This window comes from Coregonus lavaretus (genome assembly GCF_964263955.1).
Source record: "Coregonus lavaretus genome assembly, chromosome: 8".
NCBI classification, from domain to species: domain Eukaryota; kingdom Metazoa; phylum Chordata; class Actinopteri; order Salmoniformes; family Salmonidae; genus Coregonus; species Coregonus lavaretus.
In genome coordinates, this window is record NC_139995.1 from 59,816,786 (window position 1) to 59,839,624 (window position 22,839).

The 22,839-nt window shown below is 44.9% G+C and overlaps 1 protein-coding gene across 1 annotated transcript; it reads right to left on the minus strand.

Moving 5' to 3' along the window:
• Positions 1-3,220: 3,220 nt before the first annotated feature.
• LOC311133769 (pyruvate dehydrogenase E1 component subunit beta, mitochondrial-like) lies at positions 3,221-22,331 on the minus strand. Its single transcript, XM_084167325.1, has 11 exons — positions 22,234-22,331; positions 22,079-22,138; positions 20,310-20,417; positions 19,298-19,360; positions 16,986-17,021; positions 16,215-16,368; positions 15,786-15,917; positions 14,459-14,569; positions 11,366-11,457; positions 10,823-10,964; positions 3,221-4,896 (listed from the first exon to the last, which is right to left on the minus strand). Exons 1-11 carry the CDS (start codon positions 22,267-22,269, stop codon positions 4,751-4,753), a joined length of 1,080 nt encoding a protein of 359 aa, XP_084023451.1. The 5' UTR covers positions 22,270-22,331; the 3' UTR covers positions 3,221-4,750.
• Between the last annotated feature and the right edge of the window lie 508 nt (positions 22,332-22,839).

Genomic DNA, 22,839 nt, shown 5'->3' on the forward strand with positions numbered 1-22,839 from the left:
GTGAGAGCCGGAATTCTTACTGGTTGGTAGGTGATCAAATACTTATGTCATGCAATAAAATGCAAATGAATTACTTAAAAATCATCTCTCACAGTTGAAATGTACCTATGATAAAAATTACAGACCTCTACATGCTTTGTAAGTAGAAAAACCTGCAAAATCGACAGTGTATCAAATACTTGTTCTCCCCACTGTACATGCTTTGCAAAAATAACGATTTCCCTAATAATCCTGTTTCCATGGACACATCTGAAATCAGGCTACCTGATGGCGCTCTGATAAATGCAGAACATCGGCAATCAAAATTAACGTTCTACCACAGCGACCATGTTGTTTTTTTGAGATTCATATTTGATTCAGAGATCGGACATCTAAAGTTTGTATGTGAAAACTACTTCCAAGAGGCATACATTCAGTTGTTCCGAACACACTTCACTCGCGCTGAAGAGGTAGGCTTGCTCGGCTGGTGCTATCACACAGGCTATGCCAGGGATGGCCAACTTTAATGGGGGTGGGGGCCACAAAAAAACGGAACTCATCATGAGAGCCCCCCCCCCCCCCTCCCCTCCCCTCCCCCACATTGCGAGCAAAACAAGAGAAACATTTACGTTTTAATGTTCATTTCCTGCAATTCTGCACATTTTGCCATGGGGCGTACAGAAAATGTTGCCATTTTAAAGCACGTTTGCTGCAATTCTACACATTTTCCATGGGGCGGAGAAAATATTGAGCAATTCTACACATTTTGCCATAGGGTGGAAGCAAATGTTTGCAGTTTTTAATATGATAACTGATGATCAATGGGCCCCACCCAGGTCGGTAATTCAACCCATGCTTACTACAAGTTTAGATAGCTGGCAGCTAGAGTAACCTATCAAATTAAAATGTTTTTGCTGACATGGGCTAATTTGCACACACTCGCTACATTTGCACACACTGTATATATATTTTCTGTTGTATTTTTTTGACTTTGTTTTTTTTACCCCATATGTAACTCTGTGTTGTTGTTTTTATCGCACTGCTTTGCTTTATCTTGGCCAGGTGGCAGTTGTAAATGAGAACTTGTTCTCAACTGGCTTACCTGGTTAAATAAAGGTGAAATAAAAAAATAAAAAATAAAAATTGAGTGGCTGTTGATGCACAACCACATTATGAAATTGCACCTTGTCTACTCCATTAAGTTAAGTAAGTTGAGACCGATTGTTATTATTTTTTTAATTGGTCCGCGGGCCTTCAAAAAGGTGAGGCTGCCAGTTGCCCATCCATCCTTGGGCTACGCAGATCAAATACACCGCTGGAACAGCATAGGTGCGTGAATTGGACCCCCACTGCTGTCCTGCCTGAGCATTCGAAATGTAACGAGTACTTTTGGGTGTCAGGGTGAAATGTAATGGGAGTAAAAAGTACAATATTTTCTTCAGGAATGTAGTGAAGTAAAAGTAGTCAAAAATATAAATAGTAGAGTACAGATGCCCCAAAATTCTCCTGAAGTTGTACGTCAATGTAGTTTTACTTACGCACATCACTGCCAAATGGCTGTGGTTGCCATGAGGACGAAAAGGGAAAACCAGCACCATTTTAATCTACTCGATAGGGCAGGGTGGATTAAAGGTCCAGTGGCACATCCCATCCCATCCAGCAGATCCGACCCGCTTGCCTACAGCTGCACTCGGGTCTGACAGCACGACTGTGTAGATCCAGACACCGTGGGATACGGCTCAGAAAACGTACCTCAATCCAGGGATGACAAATGCGTCGTACTCCCAATGGTCCCATTATCCCAACTGTTACACTGAGAAGATTGAACGACCGGTAGTTTTTCCCAGAAAGCTGACCTTTTCGTCCTCAAGCTAGGTAGCAGAAGCCACATAAGCCATTTTTGAAATGGCGCCAGAGAGTCCGTTGAATCAGGCTCTGTGCGGACTACGTCGTTGGAAATGTCAAAATAATGGCTTAGTATACACTGAATGTACAAAACATTAGGAACACCTGCTTTTTCCATGACCGACTGACCAGGTGAAAGCTATGATCCCTTATTGATGTCACTTGTTAAATCCACTTAAATCAGTGTAGATGAAGGGGAGGAGACGGGTTAAGGATTTTTAAGCCTTGAGATATGAATTGTGTATGTGTGCCATTCAGAGGTTGAACGGGCACGACAAAATATTTACTGTAAAATAGCTAATTAATTCACAGTGACAAATTCCTAACATCCAGTTGCAGGGGGTCCGTTTGAATATAGAAAATGCTCCATAATTGTTTTGCTCCATGAAGTGATCCAACAATGTGTACGCCGCCACCTTGTCTATTTCAAGTCCTCTCTCATCGAGACAGGTGGGTCCACCCCAAAGTGCTGCATGTTAAGATGAGACAAGACTTGAAAACAGACAAGATGGCGGCGTACACATTGTTGGATCAATTCATGGAGCAATTTTTTAATTTATTTTCTAAATTCAAAACTGACCCTCTGCAACTGGGCAATAACCTTTTAATGAGACAGCAGTCAGCTTGGCGATACTAAGGTTGGTCGAATTCTCTGTGCTACACCAAAACCGTACCTAACCTGGAAATCCCAGTATAATGGAAACCGAACATGTTTGGTTAAATCACATATCGTCTGGCGTTACAATCCATAGCTAGCTGCTGCAGTGAGTTGGTCAGTCGGAAATTGAAAACATGGCACCAACAACGGCAAGATCAAAAAAGGGGGATGCTCCACCAAAGATGGTTTGTAAGACTCCGCTGCCTGCGCCACAGAAATCGCGACTAGACGACCAACCAACCGCAACATTGCAACTATTAGCCAACTCTCCACTTCGATGTTCTTCTGATTAGGCACGCCTGAGCGCCAGTCTGTGCTATCATGCCAAATCCTTGTCACTCATTATGGTATTTAGCGGCTCTGGTCCATGGCGTTACATGCGGCCTGCATGACCCCGTCGCCTTGCGCACTGCCACACATGTAACGCCATGGACCAGAGCTAGGTACAGTAATTAGCGACTAAATTTTTTTTATTTTGCTTGTCTACAAAGATATTTGGAATGCAGCTATATCCTGGGAGGGCTTGTAATGCATACCTGTTTCCTAGTTGTTCAACGTCATCACCAAGCGAACGTCATCACCAAGCGAACGTCATCACCAAGCGAACGTCATCACCAAGCGAACGTCATCACCAAGCGAACGTCATCACCAAGTGTGAGAATAAAAGCGGCATTTCAAGACTGATAAAATGGGGAGTTTTATTTCTGTAACAAAGCCATTTACAGCAACAAAATAACAAGTGTTACAATAATAAATCGGCCATAATAAATACACTCCATTAAATCAACTGTAAATGTATTTGAGTTAGTCTCTCTTTTTCCATCAACAGATCTGTACAATACAAAGTTCATGTTGGTGTTATCACCGTCTTGTCTGTCCACCAACCAATCAGGAAACAGAAGTGCAAGTACTTGTAGGTATTACTGTATCTGAATAAGGACTATTTTCCTGTAGTCATGTGATGTGCGTATATTTACTGTTTAAGTTGACATGGGGGAGGAAATAAGTACAGTAAATACTGTACAAGTACTTACTATTGTATAAGTAAATAAGTACTTAGAAGTACTTAAAAAGGTTAATAAGGTCGGTTTGCAAGAAAAGGAGGGAGGGAGGGAGGGAGGGAGACATGGTGGGAGAGACATGGTGGGAGAGACATGGTGGGAGAGAAATGGTGGGAGAGACATGGTGGGAGAGACATGGTGGGAGAGACATGGTGGGAGAGACATGGTGGGAGACATGGTGGGAGACATGGTGGGAGAGACATGGTGGGAGACATGGTGGGAGACATGGTGGGAGACATGGTGGGAGACATGGTGGGAGACATGGTGGGAGAGGGAGGGAGACATGGTGGGAGAGACATGGTGGGAGAGACATGGTGGGAGAGACATGGTGGGAGACATGGTTGGAGAGACATGGTGGGAGACATGGTTGGAGAGACATGGTGGGAGACATGGTGGGAGAGACATGGTGGGAGAGGGAGGGAGACATGGTGGGAGAGACATGGTGGGAGAGACATGGTGGGAGAGACATGGTGGGAGAGACATGGTGGGAGAGACATGGTTGGAGAGACATGGTGGGAGAGACATGGTGGGAGAGAGAGGGAGACATGGTGGGAGAGACATGGTGGGAGAGACATGGTTGGAGAGACATGGTGGGAGAGACATGGTGGGAGAGAGAGGGAGACATGGTGGGAGAGACATGGTGGGAGAGAGAGGGAGGGAGACATGGTTGGAGAGACATGGTGGGAGAGGGAGGGAGACATGGTGGGAGAGACATGGTGGGAGAGACATGGTGGGAGAGGGAGGGAGACATGGTGGGAGAGACATGGTGGGAGAGACATGGTTGGAGAGACATGGTGGGAGAGACATGGTGGGAGACATGGTGGGAGAGAGAGGGAGACATGGTGGGAGAGACATGGTGGGAGAGACATGGTGGGAGAGAGAGGGAGGGAGACATGGTTGGAGAGACATGGTTGGAGAGACATGGTGGGAGAGGGAGGGAGAGGGAGACATGGTTGGACAGGGAGGGAGACATGGTTGGAGAGACATGGTGGGAGAGGGAGGGAGACATGGTTGGAGAGGAATGGTTGGAGAGGGAGGGAGACATGGTTGGAGAGGAATGGTTGGAGAGGGAGGGAGACATGGTTGGACAGGGAGGGAGACATGGTTGGAGAGGAATGGTGGGAGAGGGAGGGATACATTGGTATGTTTACATATTCAAGACCTTCTTGACTGAGAAGATGATGTCTTTGATCTGAGGTACACTGTGGTCCTCCAGGATCTTAGCGTATGGCATTGGGATGTCTACACCAGTCACTCTGACGGCAGGGGCGTCCAGGTAGTTGAAGGCTGGCCCTGGAAACAGGACAGATGGATCATCATTAACATAAACCTGAGAATGACTTGTATACGTTTCATGCTTTTTAAAAATTGTTAACTCTTACAAAACACTTTCCCCATGCATGCATTCCCATGTACAGTGCATTTCGGAAAGTATTCAGACCCCTTGACTTTTCCACATTTTGTTACGTTACAGCCTTATTCTAAAATTGATTAAATGTTGTATTTTTCTCTCTTCAATCTACACACAATAATGACAAAGCAAAAACACGTTTGCAAATGTATTAACAATAAAAAAAACGGAAATATCACATTTACGTAAGTGTTCAGACCCTTTACTCAGTACTTTGTCGAAGCACCTTCGCCAGCGATTACAGCCTCAAGTCTTCTTGGGTATGACGCTACAAGCTTGGCACACCTGTATTTGGGGAGTTTCTCCCATTCTTCTCTGCAGATCCTCTCAAGCGCTGTCAGGTTGGATGGGGAGCGTCGCTGCACAGCTATTTTCAGGTCTCTCCAGAGATGTTCGATCAGGTTCAAGTCCGGGCTCTGGTTGGGCCACTCTAGGACATTCAGAGACTTGTCCTGAAGCCACTCCTGCGTTGTCTTGGCTGTGTGCTTAGGGTCGTCGTCCTGTTGGAAGGTGAACCTTCGCCCCAGTCTGAGGTTCTGAGCGCTCTGGAGCAGGTTTTCATCAAGGATCTCTCTGTACTTTGCTCCGTTCACCTTTCCCTCGATCCTGACTAGTCTCCCAGTCCCTGCCGCTGAAAAACATCCCCACAGCATGATGCTGCCACCACCATGCTTCACCGTATGGATGGTGCCAGGTTTCCTCCAGACGTGACACTTGGCATTCAAGCCAAAGAGCTCAATCTTGGTTTCATCAGACCAGAGAATCTTGTTTCTCATGGTCTGAGAGTCTTTAAGTGCCTTTTGGCAAACTCCAAGCAGGCTGTCATGTGCCTTTTACTGAGGAGTGGCTTCCGTCTGGCCACTCTACCATAAAGGCCTGATTGGTGGAGTGCTGCAGAGATGGTTGTCCTTCTGGAAGGTTCTCCCATCTCCACAGAGGAACTCTAGAGCTCTGTCAGTGACCATCAAGTTCTTGGTCACCTCCCTGACCAAGGCCCTTCTCCCCCGATTGCGCAGTTTGGCCGGGCGGCCAGCTCTAGGAAGAGTCTTGGTAGTTCCAAACCTCTTCCATTTAAGAATGGCCACTGTGTTCTTGGGGACCTTCAATGTTGCAGATATTTTTTGGTACCCTTCACCAGATCTGTGGCTCGACACAATCCTGTCTCGGAGCTCCACGGAGAATTCCTTCGACCTCATGGCTTGGTTCTTGCTCTGACATGCACTGTCAACTGTGGGACATTATATAGACAGGTGTGTGCCTTTCCAAATCATGTCCAATCAATTGAATTTACCACAGGTGGACTCCAATCAAGTTGTAGAAACATCTGAAGGATGATCAATGGAAACAGGATGCACCTGAGCTCAATTTCGAGTCTCATAGCAAAGGGTCTGAATACTTATGTAAATAAGGTATCTGTTTTATTTTTAATACATTTACAACAACTTCTAAAAACCAGTTTTTTCTTTGTCAATATGGGGTATTGTGTGCAGATTGATAAGGGAACAAAATGATTTAATCAATTTTAGAATAAGGCTGTAACATAAAATGTGGAAAAGGGAAGTTGTCTGAATACTTATAAACTCAGCAAAAAAAACAACGTCCTCTCACTGTCAACTGCATATATTTTCAGCAAACTTAACATGTGTAAATATTTGTTTGAACATAAGATTCAACAACAGACAAACTGAACAAGTTCCACAGACATGTGACTAACAGAAATTGAATAATGTGTCCCTGAACAAAGGGGGGGTCAAAATCTAAAGTAACAGTCAGTATCTGGTGTGGCCACCAGCTGCATTAAGTACTGCAGTGCATCTCCTCCTCATGGACTGCACCAGATTTGCCAGTTCTTGCTGTGAGATGTTACCCCACTCTTTCACCAAGGCACCTGCAAGTTCCCAGACATTTCTGGGGGGAATGGCCCTAGCCCTCACCCTCCGATCCAACAGGTCCCAGACATGCTCAATGGGATTGAGATCCGGGCTCTTCGCTGGCCATGGCAGAACACTGACATTCCTGTCTTGCAGGAAATCACGCACAGAACGAGCAGTATGGCTGGTGGCATTGTCATGCTGGAGGGTCATGTCAGGATGAGCCGGCAGGAAGGGTATCACATGAGGGAGGAGGATGTCTTCCCTGTAACGCACAGCGTCGAGATTGCCTGCAATGACAACAAGCTCAGTCCGATGATGCTGTGACATACCGCCCCAGACCATGATGGACCCTCCACCTCCAAATCGATCCCGCTCCAGAGTACAGGCCTCGGTGTAACGCTCATTCCTTTGACGATAAACGAGAATCCGACCATCACCCCTGGTGAGACAAAATCGTGACTCGTCAGTGAAGAGCACTTTTTGCCAGTCCTGTCTGGTCCAGCGATGGTGGGTTTGTGCCCATAGGTGACGTTGTTGCCGGTGATGTCTGGTGAGGACCTGCCTTACAACAGGCCTACAAGCCCTCAGTCCAGCCTCTCTCAGCCTATAGCGGACAGTCTGAGCACTGTTGGAGGGATTGTGTGTTTCTGGTGTAACTCGGGCAGTTGTTGTTGCCATCCTGTACCTGTCCTGCAGGTGTGATGTTCGGATGTACCAATCCTTTGCAGGTGTTGTTACACGTGGTCTGCCACTACGAGGACGATCAGCTGTCCGTCCTGTCTCCCTGTAGCAATGTCTTAGGCATCTCACAGTACGGACATTGCAACATATTGCCCTGGCCACATCTGCAGTCCTCATGCCTCCTTGCAACATGCCTAAGGCACGTTCACGCAGATGAGCAGGGACCCTGGGCGTCTTTCTTTTGGTGTTTTTCAGAGTCAGTAGAAAGGCCTCTTTAGTGCCCTAAGTTTTCATAACTGTGACCATAATTGCCTACCGTCTGTAAGCTGTTAGTGTTTTAATGACCGTTCCACAGGTGCATGTTCATTAATTGTTTATGGTTCATTGAACAAGCATGGGAAACAGTGTTTAAACCCTTTACAATGATGATCTGTGAAGTTATTTGGATTTTTACGAATTATCTTTGAAAGATAGGGTCCTGAAAAAGGGACGTTTCTTTTTTTGCTCAGTTTATATTCACATGCATGTATTCCTACTACACTGAACAAAAATATAAAACGCAACATGCAACCATTTCAATGATTTTACTGAGGGAATCAGTCAATTTAAATACACTGCTCAAAAAAATTAAGGGAACACTTAAACAACACATCCTAGATCTGAATGAATGAAATAATCTTATTAAATACTTTTTTCTTTACATAGTTGAATGTGCTGACAACAAAATCACACAAAAATTATCAATGGAAATCAAATTTATCAACCCATGGAGGTCTGGATTTGGAGTCACCCTCAAAATTAAAGTGGAAAACCACACTACAGGCTGATCCAACTTTGATGTAATGTCCTTAAAACAAGGCAAAATGAGGCTCAGTAGTGTGTGTGGCATCCACGTGCCTGTATGACCTCCCTACAACGCCTGGGCATGCTCCTGATGAGGTGGCAGATGGTCTCCTGAGGGATCTCCTCCCAGACCTGGACTAAAGCATCCGCCAACTCCTGGACAGTCTGTGGTGCAACGTGGCGTTGGTGGATGGAGCGAGACATGATGTCCCAGATGTGCTCAATTGGATTCAGGTCTGGGGAACGGGCGGGCCAGTCCATAGCATCAATGCCTTCCTCTTGCAGGAACTGCTGACACACTCCAGCCACATGAGGTCTAGCATTGTCTTGCATTAGGAGGAACCCAGGGCCAACCGCACCAGCATATGGTCTCACAAGGGGTCTGAGGATCTCATCTCGGTACCTAATGGCAGTCAGGCTACCTCTGGCGAGCACATGGAGGGCTGTTCGGCCCCCCAAAGAAATGCCACCCCACACCATGACTGACCCACCGCCAAACTGGTCATGCTGGAGGATGTTGCAGGCAGCAGAACGTTCTCCATGGCGTCTCCAGACTCTGTGACGTCTGTCACGTGCTCAGTGTGAACCTGCTTTCATCTGTGAAGAGCACAGGGCGCCAGTGGCGAATTTGCCAATCTTGGTGTTCTCTGGCAAATGCCAAACGTCCTGCACGGTGTTGGGCTGTAAGCACAACCCCCACCTGTGGACTTCGGGCCCTCATACCACCCTCATGGAGTCTGTTTCTGACCGTTTGAGCAGACACATGCACATTTGTGGCCTGCTGGAGGTCATTTTGCAGGGCTCTGGCAGTGCTCCTCCTGCTCCTCCTTGCATAAAGGCGGAGGTAGCGGTCCTGCTGCTGGGTTGTTGCCCTCCTACGGCCTCCTCCACGTCTCCTGATGTACTGGCCTGTCTCCTGGTAGCGCCTCCATGCTCTGGACACTACGCTGACAGACACAGCAAACCTTCTTGCCACAGCTCGCATTGATGTGCCATCCTGGATGAGCTGCACTACCTGAGCCACTTGTGTGGGTTGTAGACTCCGTCTCATGCTACCACTAGAGTGAAAGCACCGCAAGCATTCAAAAGTGACCAAAACATCAGCCAGGAAGCATAGGAACTGAGAAGTGGTCTGTGGTCACCACCTGCAGAACCTTTCCTTTATTGGGGGTGTCTTGCTAATTGCCTATCATTTCCACCTGTTGTCTATTCCATTTGCACAACAGCATGTGAAATTTATTGTCAATCAGTGTTGCTTCCTAAGTGGACAGTTTGATTTAACAGAAGTGTGATTGACTTGGAGTTACATTGTGTTGTTTAAGTGTTCCCTTAATTTTTTTGAGCAGTGTACATTCATTAGGCCCTAATCTATTGATTTCACATGATACAGATATGCATCGGTTGGTCACAGATACCTTAAAAAAAAAAAAGGGCCTCAGGATCTCAACACTGTATCTCTGTGCCTTCAAATTGCCATCGATAAAGTGCAATTGTGTCTGTTGTCCGTAGCTTATGCCTGCCCATACCATAACCCCACCGCCACCATGGGGCACTCTGTTTACAAAGTTGACATCTGCAAACGGCTCGCCCACACACCACCATACACGTGGTCTGCAGTTGTGAGGCCGGTTGGACGTACTGCCAAATTCTCTAAAACGACGTTGGAGGAGGATTATGGTAGAGAAAATAAACATTAAATTATCTGGCAACAGCTCTGGTGGACATTCCTGCAGTCAGCATGCCAATTGCACGCTCCCTCAAAACTTGAGACATTGTGTTGTGTTACAAAACTGCACATTTTAGAGTGGCCTTTTATTATCCCCAGCACAAGGTGCACCTGTGTAATGTAATGATCAAGCTGTTTAATCAGCTTCTTGATATGCCACACCTGTCAGGTGGATGGATTATCTTGGCAAAGGAGAAATGCTCACTAACAGGGATGTAAACAAATTTGTGCACATCATTTGGAAAAATAAGCTTTATGTGCGTATGGAAATTGTCAGGGATCTTTTATTTCAGCTCATGAAACATGGGACCAACACTTTACATGTTACGTTTATATTATTCCCATGCATGTATTGGCCCTCCAACACCAGAAGGAGACCTGTACTGGCCCTCCAACACCACTCTCAGCAGCAACCTGATCTTCCCAGGAAGCATTCCATCTAGTTCGCCCATGTTTACCCAGGCCCAACGTAGCCTTCAGAGAAAAGCCAGCGTGGGGATGCATGGTGTTATGGCTGCAGTGAATGTGTCACACAACAATGCCAGCTTGAAGGCTGGTTTCCCAGACAGATAAAGCCCTGGACTAAAAAGCAAGCGAATCTCCATTGGAAATACTCTAGTCCAAGATTAGGCTTAATCTGCGTCCGGGAAACCAGTCCGTAATGTATAAATCAAGAGAACGTACCCTCCATGATCCTGGCACAGATCTCAGCCCCCACTCCGTACTGAGGCCAGCCCCCCTCCACTGTGACCAGATGGCCGGTCTTGATCACACTGGCCTCAATGGTGTCCACATCCAGAGGCCTTATAGTGCGCAGATTAACCACCTGGCAAGGGGAAGGGGACAGAACTTTTAAAAGAAAAAAAAAGAAAAAAACAACGGAAGTCTTTTGTACATCTATTAGATCGATAGAGGTGATAGGTAAGAGAGAGCACTGAAAGAGCAGTGAGACGGATTGAACTGATGCTGGCAGCGTTCCAATGTCCATGTGCTCCAGAAGCAGTGGCTTTGGACCGCTACACCAACGTAGGACACATGTACAATTTCAAACTTTGAAATTTAAATACAAATCGCCTGACTCGAACCTCAATCCAGACCGTATTTACAAGCGTAGATGTATGTATTCAACCATAGTCAAAACTTCAGCAAGCGCAGTGGGAGTTTCTAGAGGTTAAAAGTTAATACAAATCTGTTGTTTTTGAACACATACCTAAAGACGACACTCACCTCACATTCAACTCCCTCTTTAGCCAGGAAGGCCGCTGCATCCAGGCAGAAACCCACACACCGGGAATGTGACACTAGAGTGATGTGAGTTCCTGACGAAAAACACACAATGGTTGAGTACAACATTTTGTACAGTGCCTTCAGAAAGTAGTCCTACCTGGACCTATTCCACATTATGTTGGGTTACAGCCTGAATTCAAAATATATTATTTCCTCACCCATCTACACACAATACTGACAAATGGCAAATGTATTTAAAAAGAAAACACAGAAATAATTTACATACAGTGAGGGAAAAAAGTATTTGATCCCCTGCTGATTTTGTACGTTTGCCCACTGACAAAGACACGATCAGGTATGGCAGGTTTATTTGAACATTGAGAGACAGAATAACAACAAAAATCCAGAAAAAATGCATGTCAAAAATTTTATAAATTGATTTGCATTTTAATGAGGGAAATAAGTATTTGACCCCCTCTCAATCAGAAAGATTTCTGGCTCCCAGGTGTTTTTTATACAGGTAACGAGCTGAGATTAGGAGCACACTCTTAAAGGGAGTGCTCCTAATCTCAGCTTGTTACCTGTATAAAAGACACCTGTCCACAGAAGCAATCAATCAATCAGATTCCAAACTCTCCACCATGGCCAAGACCAAAGAGCTCTCCAAGGATGTCAGGGACAAGATTGTAGACCTACACAAGGCTGGAATGGGCTACAAGACCATCGCCAAGCAGCTTGGTGAGAAGGTGACAACAGTTGGTGCGATTATTCGCAAATGGAAGAAACACAAAATAACTGTCAATCTCCCTCGGCCTGGGGCTCCATGCAAGATCTCACCTCGTGGAGTTGCAATGATCATGAGAACGGTGAGGAATCAGCCCAAAACTACACAGGAGGATCTTGTCAATGATCTCAAGGCAGCTGGGACCATAGTCACCAAGAAAACAATTGGTAACACACTACGCCGTGAAGGACTGAAATCCTGCAGCGCCCGCAAGGTCCCCCTGCTCAAGAAAGCACATATACAGGGCCGTCTGAAGTTTGCCAATGAACATCTGAATGATTCAGAGGAGAACTGGGTGAAAGTGTTGTGGTCAGATGAGACCAAAATCGAGCTCTTTGGCATCAACTCAACTCGCCGTGTTTGGAGGAGGAGGAATGCTGCCTATGACCCCAAGAACACCATCCCCACCGTCAAACATGGAGGTGGAAACATTATGCTTTGGGGGTATTTTTCTGCTAAGGGGACAGGACAACTTCACCGCATCAAAGGGACGATGGACGGGGCCATGTACCGTCAAATCTTGGGTGAGAACCTCCTTCCCTCAGCCAGGGCATTGAAAATGGGTCGTGGATGGGTATTCCAGCATGACAATGACCCAAAACACACGGCCAAGGCAACAAAGGAGTGGCTCAAGAAGAAGCACATTAAGGTCCTGGAGTGGCCTAGCCAGTCTCCAGACCTTAATCCCATAGAAAATCTGTGGAGGGAGCAGAAGGTTCGAGTTGCCAAACGTCAGCCTTGAAACCTTAATGACTTGGAGAAGATCTGCAAAGAGGAGTGGGACAAAATCCCTCCGGAGATGTGTGCAAACCTGGTGGCCAACTACAAGAAACGTCTGACCTCTGTGATTGCCAACAAGGGTTTTGCCACCAAGTACTAAGTCATGTTTTGCAGAGGGGTCAAATACTTATTTCCCTCATTAAAATGCAAATCAATTTATAACATTTTTGACATGTGTTTTTCTGGATTTTTTTGTTGTTATTCTGTCTCTCACTGTTCAAATAAACCTACCATTAAAATTATAGACTGATCATTTCTTTGTCAGTGGGCAAATGTACAAAATCAGCAGGGGATCAAATACTTTTTTCACCTCACTGTATGTATTCACACCCTTGAGTCAATACTTTGTAAAAAGCACCTTTTGGCAGCGATTACAGCTGTGAGTCTTTCTGGGTAAGTCTCTAAGAGATTTCCACACCTGGATTCTGCAACATTTGCCCATTATTCTTTTCAGAATTGATCAAGTTAAGAAGGTCGCCTGTATCTTTGTAGTGACTGGGTGTATTGATACACCATCCAAAGTGTAATTAATAACTTCACCGTGCTCAAAGGGATATTCAATGTCGGCTTTTTTAAATGTTTACCCATCTACCAATAGGTGTCCTTCTTTGCGAGGCATTGGAAAACCTCCCTGGTCTTTGTGGTTGAATCCGTGTTTGAAATTCACTGCTAGACTGAGGAACCTTACAGATAATTGTATGTGTGGGGTACAGAGATGAGGTAGTCGTTCAAAAATAATTATTAAACACTATTATTGCACCCATAACTTATGTGACTTGTTAAGCACATTTTTACTCCTGAACTTATTTAGGCTTGCCATAACAAAGGGGTTGAATACTTATTGACTCAAGACATTTCAGCTTTTAATTTTTTATGAATATGTAAAAATAAAAACATAATTCCCCTTTGACATTATGGGGTATTGTGTGTAGGCCAGTGACACAATCTAAATTTAATCAATTTTAAATTCAGGCTGTAACAACAAAATGTGGAAAAAGTCAATGGGTGTGAATACTTTCTGAAGGCACTGTATCTATCTGTAACACAGAGTGTATCCCAAATTGCACCCTATTCCCTATAGTGCACTACTTTAGACCAGATTTGGGACGCACCTTATGTAGATCTCAATAAGCCATAATGAAAAATGTGTGTTTTACCAACGATGCAATTTGCTAACAACGCTACATCTGAAGCTATTTTCAATGAAATTGTCAATTATCTTTCACAATGAAATTCTCAATAAAATTCTCAATTCTCTCAATGTTTTAACAGAGGATGTTACAATTTACATTTACATTATTGTTAAAAATCGAATAAACATTCCTTTTCTCCAGCTCTTGTTATTTACATTTTTAGTCATTTAGCAGACGCTCTTATCCAGAGCGACTTACAGGAGCAATTAGGGTTAAGTGCCTTGCTCAAGGGCACATCGACAGATTTTTCACCTAGTTGGCTCGGGGATTAGAACCAGCGACCTTTCGGTTACTGGCACAACGCTCTTAACCACTAAGCCACCTGCCGCCTCTTACCTTGTCTTTCCACCTTGGCCTTTCCAATAGGTACGACAAAGTCTTTATGCATGACCTCCTCAGACAGCTCGAAGGGAACACCATACATCAACTCATTCTCCAGGAACACCACTGTTGGGAGAAAAAATAAATAAAAGGGTTTTGATTAGCAAGCGTCACCATGGTTACAGCACAGGAACTTAAATGTCTATACCACCGGACATCATCAGATCTACAGTGATCCCCCTCATCTACACTACAGGACATCATCAGATCTACAGTGATCCCCCTCATCTACACTACAGGACATCAGCAGATCTACAGTGATCCCCCTCATCTACACTACAGGACATCAGCAGATCTACAGTGATCCCCCTCATCTACACTACAGGACATCAGCAGATCTACAGTGATCCCCCTCATCTACACTACAGGACATCAGCAGATCTACAGTGATCCCCTCATCTACACTACATCAGCAGATCTACAGTGATCCCCTCATCTACACTACAGGACATCAGCAGATCTACAGTGATCCCCCTCATCTACACTACAGGACATCAGCAGATCTACAGTGATCCCCTCATCTACACTACAGGACATCAGCAGATCTACAGTGATCCCCCTCATCTACACTACAGGACATCAGTAGATCTACAGTGATCCCCTCATCTACACTACAGGACATCAGTAGATCTACAGTGATCCCCTCATCTACACTACAGGACATCAGCAGATCTACAGTGATCCCCCTCATCTACACTACAGGACATCAGCAGATCTACAGTGATCCCCCTCATCTACACTACAGGACATCAGTAGATCTACAGTGATCCCCCTCATCTACACTACAGGACATCAGCAGATCTACAGTGATCCCCCTCATCTACACTACAGGACATCAGCAGATCTACAGTGATCCCCTCATCTACACTACAGGACATCAGTAGATCTACAGTGATCCCCCTCATCTACACTACAGGACATCAGCAGATCTACAGTGATCCCCCTCATCTACACTACAGGACATCAGCAGATCTACAGTGATCCCCTCATCTACACTACAGGACATCAGTAGATCTACAGTGATCCCCCTCATCTACACTACAGGACATCAGCAGATCTACAGTGATCCCCCTCATCTACACTACAGGACATCATCAGATATACAGTGATCCCCCTCATCTACACCACAGGACATCAGCAGATCTACAGTGATCCCCCTCATCCTCGACCTGGGACCACCTTCTGCAAGGAATCATGGAAAGGCAAAATGGACCCTAGTCCCCCAAAAGTAGTGTGCTATATAGGGAATAGGGTGCCATTTGGGATGCAGGTCATTGCTCACCAGGGTTATCGTCTCTGATAGATGCTTTGAGGAGTCCTCTGGCGTCCTCGGAGTTCCAGGGGCTGACTACTTTGAGTCCGGGGCAGTGGCCGTACCAGGCAGCGAAGCACTGGGAGTGTTGGGCTGCAACGCCTGCAGACAGAGGAACCAAAATAACATTCTTCACCCCAGGACATTACAACTATCCCAGAAAGAAAAAGAAAAAAAGGAGCTCTGGTGTCTGTTACCCAATCCTGGTCCTGGGGACCCAAAGGGATGCACGCCTGTGTTTGTGCCCTAGCACTAAGACACTTAATTCAACTAAATCATTTCATTTTCATTTTGTTTGTTAACAGGTGTGTTAGTGCTGGGGCAAAAACTAAAATGTGCACCCTTGAGTCCCCAAGGACCCGGATTGGGAAACACTGGCATTGATGTTTGTTTATTTACCTGCGGAGGAGCCGTTGGGGCCGCGGAACACAATGGGGACAGGCTGCGCTCCGGCTGACATGTAGTAGGTCTTGGCAGCTGAGTTGATCACCTGGTCGATGGCTTGCATGGAGAAGTTCCAGGTCATGAACTCACAGATCGGCCTCAGCCCTGCCTGGAAACACAGGGGGAGAAGATGGCTGAGTCCTATATCGTTTACTGTTGACTAGGACCCATTAGGCTCTGGTCAAAAGTAGTGCACTACGTAGGGAATAGGGTTCCATTTAGTATGCACACAATGATAAGTCTCATCTTCCTACCATGATCAGACATTCAAATTGTTTGGGAAAATCTACCATTTACACTTGATTTGAGGGGTTAGTGAAGATATGCTTGTACAATGTTACTTTCTATAGGAATAGGACATTTCCATAAATGCCATAATAATAATAATAATAGTACTAACACTAATAATACTAATAATAATAATAACACTAATAATACAAATACTAATAATACTAACACTAATAATAATAATAATAATACTACCACTAATAATACTAATACTACTAATAACACTAATAATAATACTACTACTAACACCAATAATAATAATAATACTACTACTACTACTACTAACACTAATAATAATAATACTACTAACACTAATAATAATACTACTAACACTAATAATACTACTAATACTACTACTAATAATAATACTACTAACACTAATAATAATAATACTACTAACACTAAGAATAATAATAACAACAATACTAATTGACTTACGAATGCAGCACCAACGGCGATGCCTGCAAAGCCCATCTGTAAGGGGAGAAAATGCATCTGTTACAACATGTTCTAGAGCCCCATTACATTTAGGGCCACAACATGTTCTAGAGCCCCATTACATTTAGGGCCACAACATGTTCTAGAGCCCCATTACATTTAGGGCCACAACATGTTCTAGAGCCCCATTACATTTAGGGCCACAACATGTTCTAGAGCCCCATTACATTTAGGGCCACAACATGTTCTAGAGCCCCATTACATTTAGGGCCACAACATGTTCTAGAGCCCCATTACATTTAGGGCCACAACATGTTCTAGAGCCCATTACATTTAGGGCCACAACATGTTCTAGAGCCCCATTACATTTAGGGCCACAACATGTTCTAGAGCCCATTACATTTAGGGCCACAACATGTTCTAGAGCCCATTACATTTAGGGCCACAACATGTTCTAGAGCCCATTACATTTAGGGCCACAACATGTTCTAGAGCCCATTACATTTAGGGCCACAACATGTTCTAGAGCCCATTACATTTAGGGCCACAACATGTTCAAGAGCCCCATTACATTTAGGGCCACAACATGTTCTAGAGCCCCATTACATTTAGGGCCACAACATGTTCTAGAGCCCATTACATTTAGGGCCACAACATGTTCTAGAGCCCCATTACATTTAGGGCCACAACATGTTCTAGAGCCCCATTACATTTAGGGCCACAACATGTTCTAGAGCCCATTACATTTAGGGCCACAACATGTTCTAGAGCCCCATTACATTTAGGGCCACAACATGTTCTAGAGCCCCATTACATTTAGGGCCACAACATGTTCTAGAGCCCCATTACATTTAGGGCCACAACATGTTCTAGAGCCCCATTACATTTAGGGCCACAACATGTTCTAGAGCCCCATTACATTTAGGGCCACAACATGTTCTAGAGCCCCATTACATTTAGGGCCACAACATGTTCTAGAGCCCCATTACATTTAGGGCCACAACATGTTCTAGAGCCCCATTACATTTAGGGCCACAACATGTTCTAGAGCCCATTACATTTAGGGCCACAACATGTTCTAGAGCCCCATTACATTTAGGGCCACAACATGTTCTAGAGCCCCATTACATTTAGGGCCACAACATGTTCTAGAGCCCCATTACATTTAGGGCCACAACATGTTCTAGAGCCCATTACATTTAGGGCCACAACATGTTCTAGAGCCCATTATATTTAGGGCCACAACATGTTCTAGAGCCCCATTACATTTAGGGCCACAACATGTTCTAGAGCCCCATTACATTTAGGGCCACAACATGTTCTAGAGCCCCATTACATTTAGGGCCACAACATGTTCTAGAGCCCCATTACATTTAGGGCCACAACATGTTCTAGAGCCCCATTACATTTAGGGCCACAACATGTTCTAGAGCCCCATTACATTTAGGGCCACAACATGTTCTACAGCCCCATTACATTTAGGGCCACAACATGTTCTAGAGCCCATTACATTTAGGGCCACAACATGTTCTAGAGCCCCATTACATTTAGGGCCACAACATGTTCTAGAGCCCCATTATATTTAGGGCCACAACATGTTCTAGAGCCCATTACATTTAGGGCCACAACATGTTCTAGAGCCCCATTACATTTAGGGCCGCAACATGTTCTAGAGCCCATTACATTTAGGGCCACAACATGTTCTAGAGCCCCATTACATTTAGGGCCACAACATGTTCTAGAGCCCATTACATTTAGGGCCACAACATGTTCTAGAGCCCCATTACATTTAGGGCCACAACATGTTCTAGAGCCCCATTACATTTAGGGCCACAACATGTTCTAGAGCCCCATTATATTTAGGGCCACAACATGTTCTAGAGCCCCATTACATTTAGGGCCACAACATGTTCTAGAGCCCCATTACATTTAGGGCCACAACATGTTCTAGAGCCCCATTACATTTAGGGCCACAACATGTTCTAGAGCCCCATTACATTTAGGGCCACAACATGTTCTAGAGCCCCATTACATTTAGGGCCACAACATGTTCTAGAGCCCCATTACATTTAGGGCCACAACATGTTCTAGAGCCCCATTACATTTAGGGCCACAACATGTTCTAGAGCCCCATTACATTTAGGGCCACAACATGTTCTAGAGCCCCATTACATTTAGGGCCACAACATGTTCTAGAGCCCCATTACATTTAGGGCCACAACATGTTCTAGAGCCCCATTACATTTAGGGCCACAAACAGAAACAACAAATAAAAACCAGCGTTGTCTTATTTCCAGTGTGTGTGTCTTTACCTCGGTGATCGGAGTGTCGATGATCCGCTTGTCTCCATATTTCTTCCACAGTCCCCTGCTCACCTACAAATTCACCAGTCAGGAGAAATAAACACCAATCAAGTAGTCAAAATTAGCAGTTTGAACAAAATACATTTCAAATATATTGTAATGATAATATCATAGAACAAAATACATATACAAAATATACATTGAACAAATATAGAGAAAATATCATAGAACAAATATCCTGAACATAAATATAAACGGAACAATTTCATTGATTTTACTGAGTTCATGTGAGGAAATCATTTAATTTAAATAAATAAATTATGCCCTAATCTATGGATTCACGACTGAGAACACATTTGCATCTGTTGGTCACAGATACCTCAAAAAAAAAAAATGGGCCTCTGTATCTCGTCACGGTATTTCTGTGCATTCAAATCGCCATCGATAAAATGCAATTGTTTTCGTTGCCTGCCCATGCCATAACCCCACCGCCACCATGGGGCACTCTGTTCACAACGTTGACATCAGCAAACCACTCGCCCACACAACACCATACATGTGGTCTGCAGTTGTGAGGCCGGTTGGACGTACTGCCAAATTCTTTCAAATTACATTGAGGTGGCTTATGGTAGAGAAATTAACGTTCAATTCTCCGGCAACAGCTCTGGTGGACATTCCTGCAGTCAACATGCCAACCGCTCACGCTCCCTCAAAACTGTAGACATTTGTGGCATTGTGTTGTGTGACAAAACTGCACATTTTAGAGTGGCCTTTTATTGTCCCGAGCACAAGGTGCACCTGTGTAATGATCATGCTGTTTAATATGCCACACCTGTCAGGTGGAATAAGCTTTTTGTGCATATGTAAAATTTCTAGGATCTTTAATTTCAGCTCATGAAACATGGGACCAACACTTTACATGTTGCATTTATATTTTTGTTTAGTGTATATTTATTTTTTAAACAACTTTTTTGAAATCTGCATCCCTATTAGCATGTAGTTTGTCATTGTGTATTCATACCTTGTAAGCTCCATCATACTGGGCCACCTCCTCCCCCAGAAGGAAGACCCGCTCATCCCTCTCCAGCTCCTCATCCATCGCCTGGTTGAGGGCATCTCGGACGTTCACCTGAAACAGAGACATACACGACGTGACTATACAAAAATGACTTGATAATAAAGATATAAAATAAATCTATAGCGCTTTTCTTTACAAGCAGAATCTCAGTCGCTTTAAAAGATCAAAACAAGTGCAGAGCCCGGGGTCATGCAGTAACGGGGTCCTGCAGTAACGGGCTCTAGACATACAGTCCTCTCCCCACCAGAGACCGGGATTCAACCCCATCTCCAAAACGTCATACTGTTTCTCTCATCTCTCTGTCTACCGCTATGTGATTTCATAGCTGTTTTAATAAAGTGGGGATGGTGTTAGGGTTCTTGGGGGTGTTCTTGGGGGATGGTGTTAGGATCCTTGGGGGTGTTCTTGGGGGATGGTGTTAGGATCCTTGGGGGTGTTCTTGGGGGATGGTGTTAGGATCCTTGGAGGTGTTCTTGGGGGATGGTGTTAGGATCCTTGGATGTGTTCTTGGGGGATGGTGTTAGTATCCTTGGGAGGGTTCTTGGGGGATGGTGTTAGGATACTTGGGGGTGTTCTTGGGGGATGGTGTTAGGATCCTTGGGGGTGTTCTTGGGGGATGGTGTTAGGATCCTTGGGGGTGTTCTTGGGGGATGGTGTTAGGATCCTTGGGGGTGTTCTTGGGGGATGGTGTTAGGATCCTTGGGGGTGTTCTTGGGGGATGGTGTTAGGATCCTTGGGGGTGTTCTTGGGGGATGGTGTTAGGATCCTTGGATGTGTTCTTGGGGGATGGTGTTAGTATCCTTGGGAGGGTTCTTGGGGGATGGTGTTAGGATACTTGGGGGTGTTCTTGGGGGATGGTGTTAGGATCCTTGGGGGTGTTCTTGGGGGATGGTGTTAGGATCCTTGGGGGTGTTCTTGGGGGTTGGTGTTCGGTGGTTGAGGGTTTCTTGGGGGGTGGTGTTAAGGGTTTTTGGGGGTGTTCTTGGGGGATGGTGTTAAGGGTTTTTGGGGGTGTTCTTGGGGGGTGGTGTTAAGGATTCTTGGGGGTGTTCATGGGGGGTGGTGTTCCACAGCAGATGAAGATAGGCAGTTCAGAATGGCAGTAGTATCTTGAGCGGAGATATGACATACATTTGACTACATACAAAAATGACATACATGTGACTACATAAATGACATACACGAAACGGTGACCCAGACTACACAAAAATGACAGATTTGATTACATACAAGATTAAATACATTTGACACTTGAATAAATGGCAGATGTGGCTACTGCTAGTTAAAATGAGGACAAAACGGCAGTTGACCTAAAAACTATAAGTCGTTCAATCTTCTCGGTGTAACAGTTGGGATTATGGGACAGTTTGGAGTACAAGCCATTTCTGAACAGTGGATTGAGGTACGTTTTCCAAAACATTTCTCCTGCAGGGTCTGCGGTGTCTTAATCTACGAACCCCGAGTGCAGCTGTTTGTGAGCGGGTCGGATCTATTGGCTAAGGTCAGGTCCTAGACATCCCACATGAATACAACGTTCATCATACGCCGTGAGCTGGTTAACATTTCATGATTTCTTGAATCTATGTGTTACCATATAAGCTATTCACTGCTTTTCTTAACAGCGTAATTGCTCGTAGTGAACACAGTTGACAGCTGCAGTGAAGGTTATTAGCTAGCTAGCTAGATTAGCAAAGATGCTAGCTAGTTCTCACCTGCACAGCCACCGGAGAGGTCTTGCTGAACTCTCTTCGCAGGACCACCGAGACGGCACTCTACACAAGACAAGACAGAAAAGGGCTCTCATTAATGTCTCATCCTTATTTGAACAATATAATTGTCTGAACTTTGAATGAAAGTGTATAAATACCTTCCCGGATCGAAGAAAACACCTCAACGACGCCATCTTTGACCTGTCCTCTGTGTGGGAGGAGCGATTTGTCCTGGAAAAGGATATGGTCCAATCAGAGCGTTTCTTGGCGAGTCAGTCGAGGGCAACCGGTGTCGAAAACCAATCACGACTATTCTCATGGAAAGGAAGCGGAAGAACTCTGAGCGACTGGGAAAATCCAAGGGCAAAAGCAAAAAAGCAGCAGAATCACCAGCTTTTTGCATCCGAACGATATCTGTTTTACAAAAAAAACAGCCAACTACTCGTAAATGTAGAATAGCAGAGGTGTTATTCCGATATTTGTGCGCAGCTGCCACTTTAGATTGACAATGCTGAAGTTTTTGGTGTAGCCTAGCATAGCCCAGACTAGACAGTGATGACGCTGACAGCTACCACCAGAGACTGTATTTACATAGCAGGCTCAAAACACTAATCATATTTAGACATATGACGTTTGTATGTACATACCATAGTTGGACAGCACACAGGCTATCAAACCTGTCAGTTCTGTGCAGAGAAACTCATTAGACACTAGAAAGTGCATGTGAAGGTTGCTAGGAGACTTAGGTCCTGTGATGTGTTTTT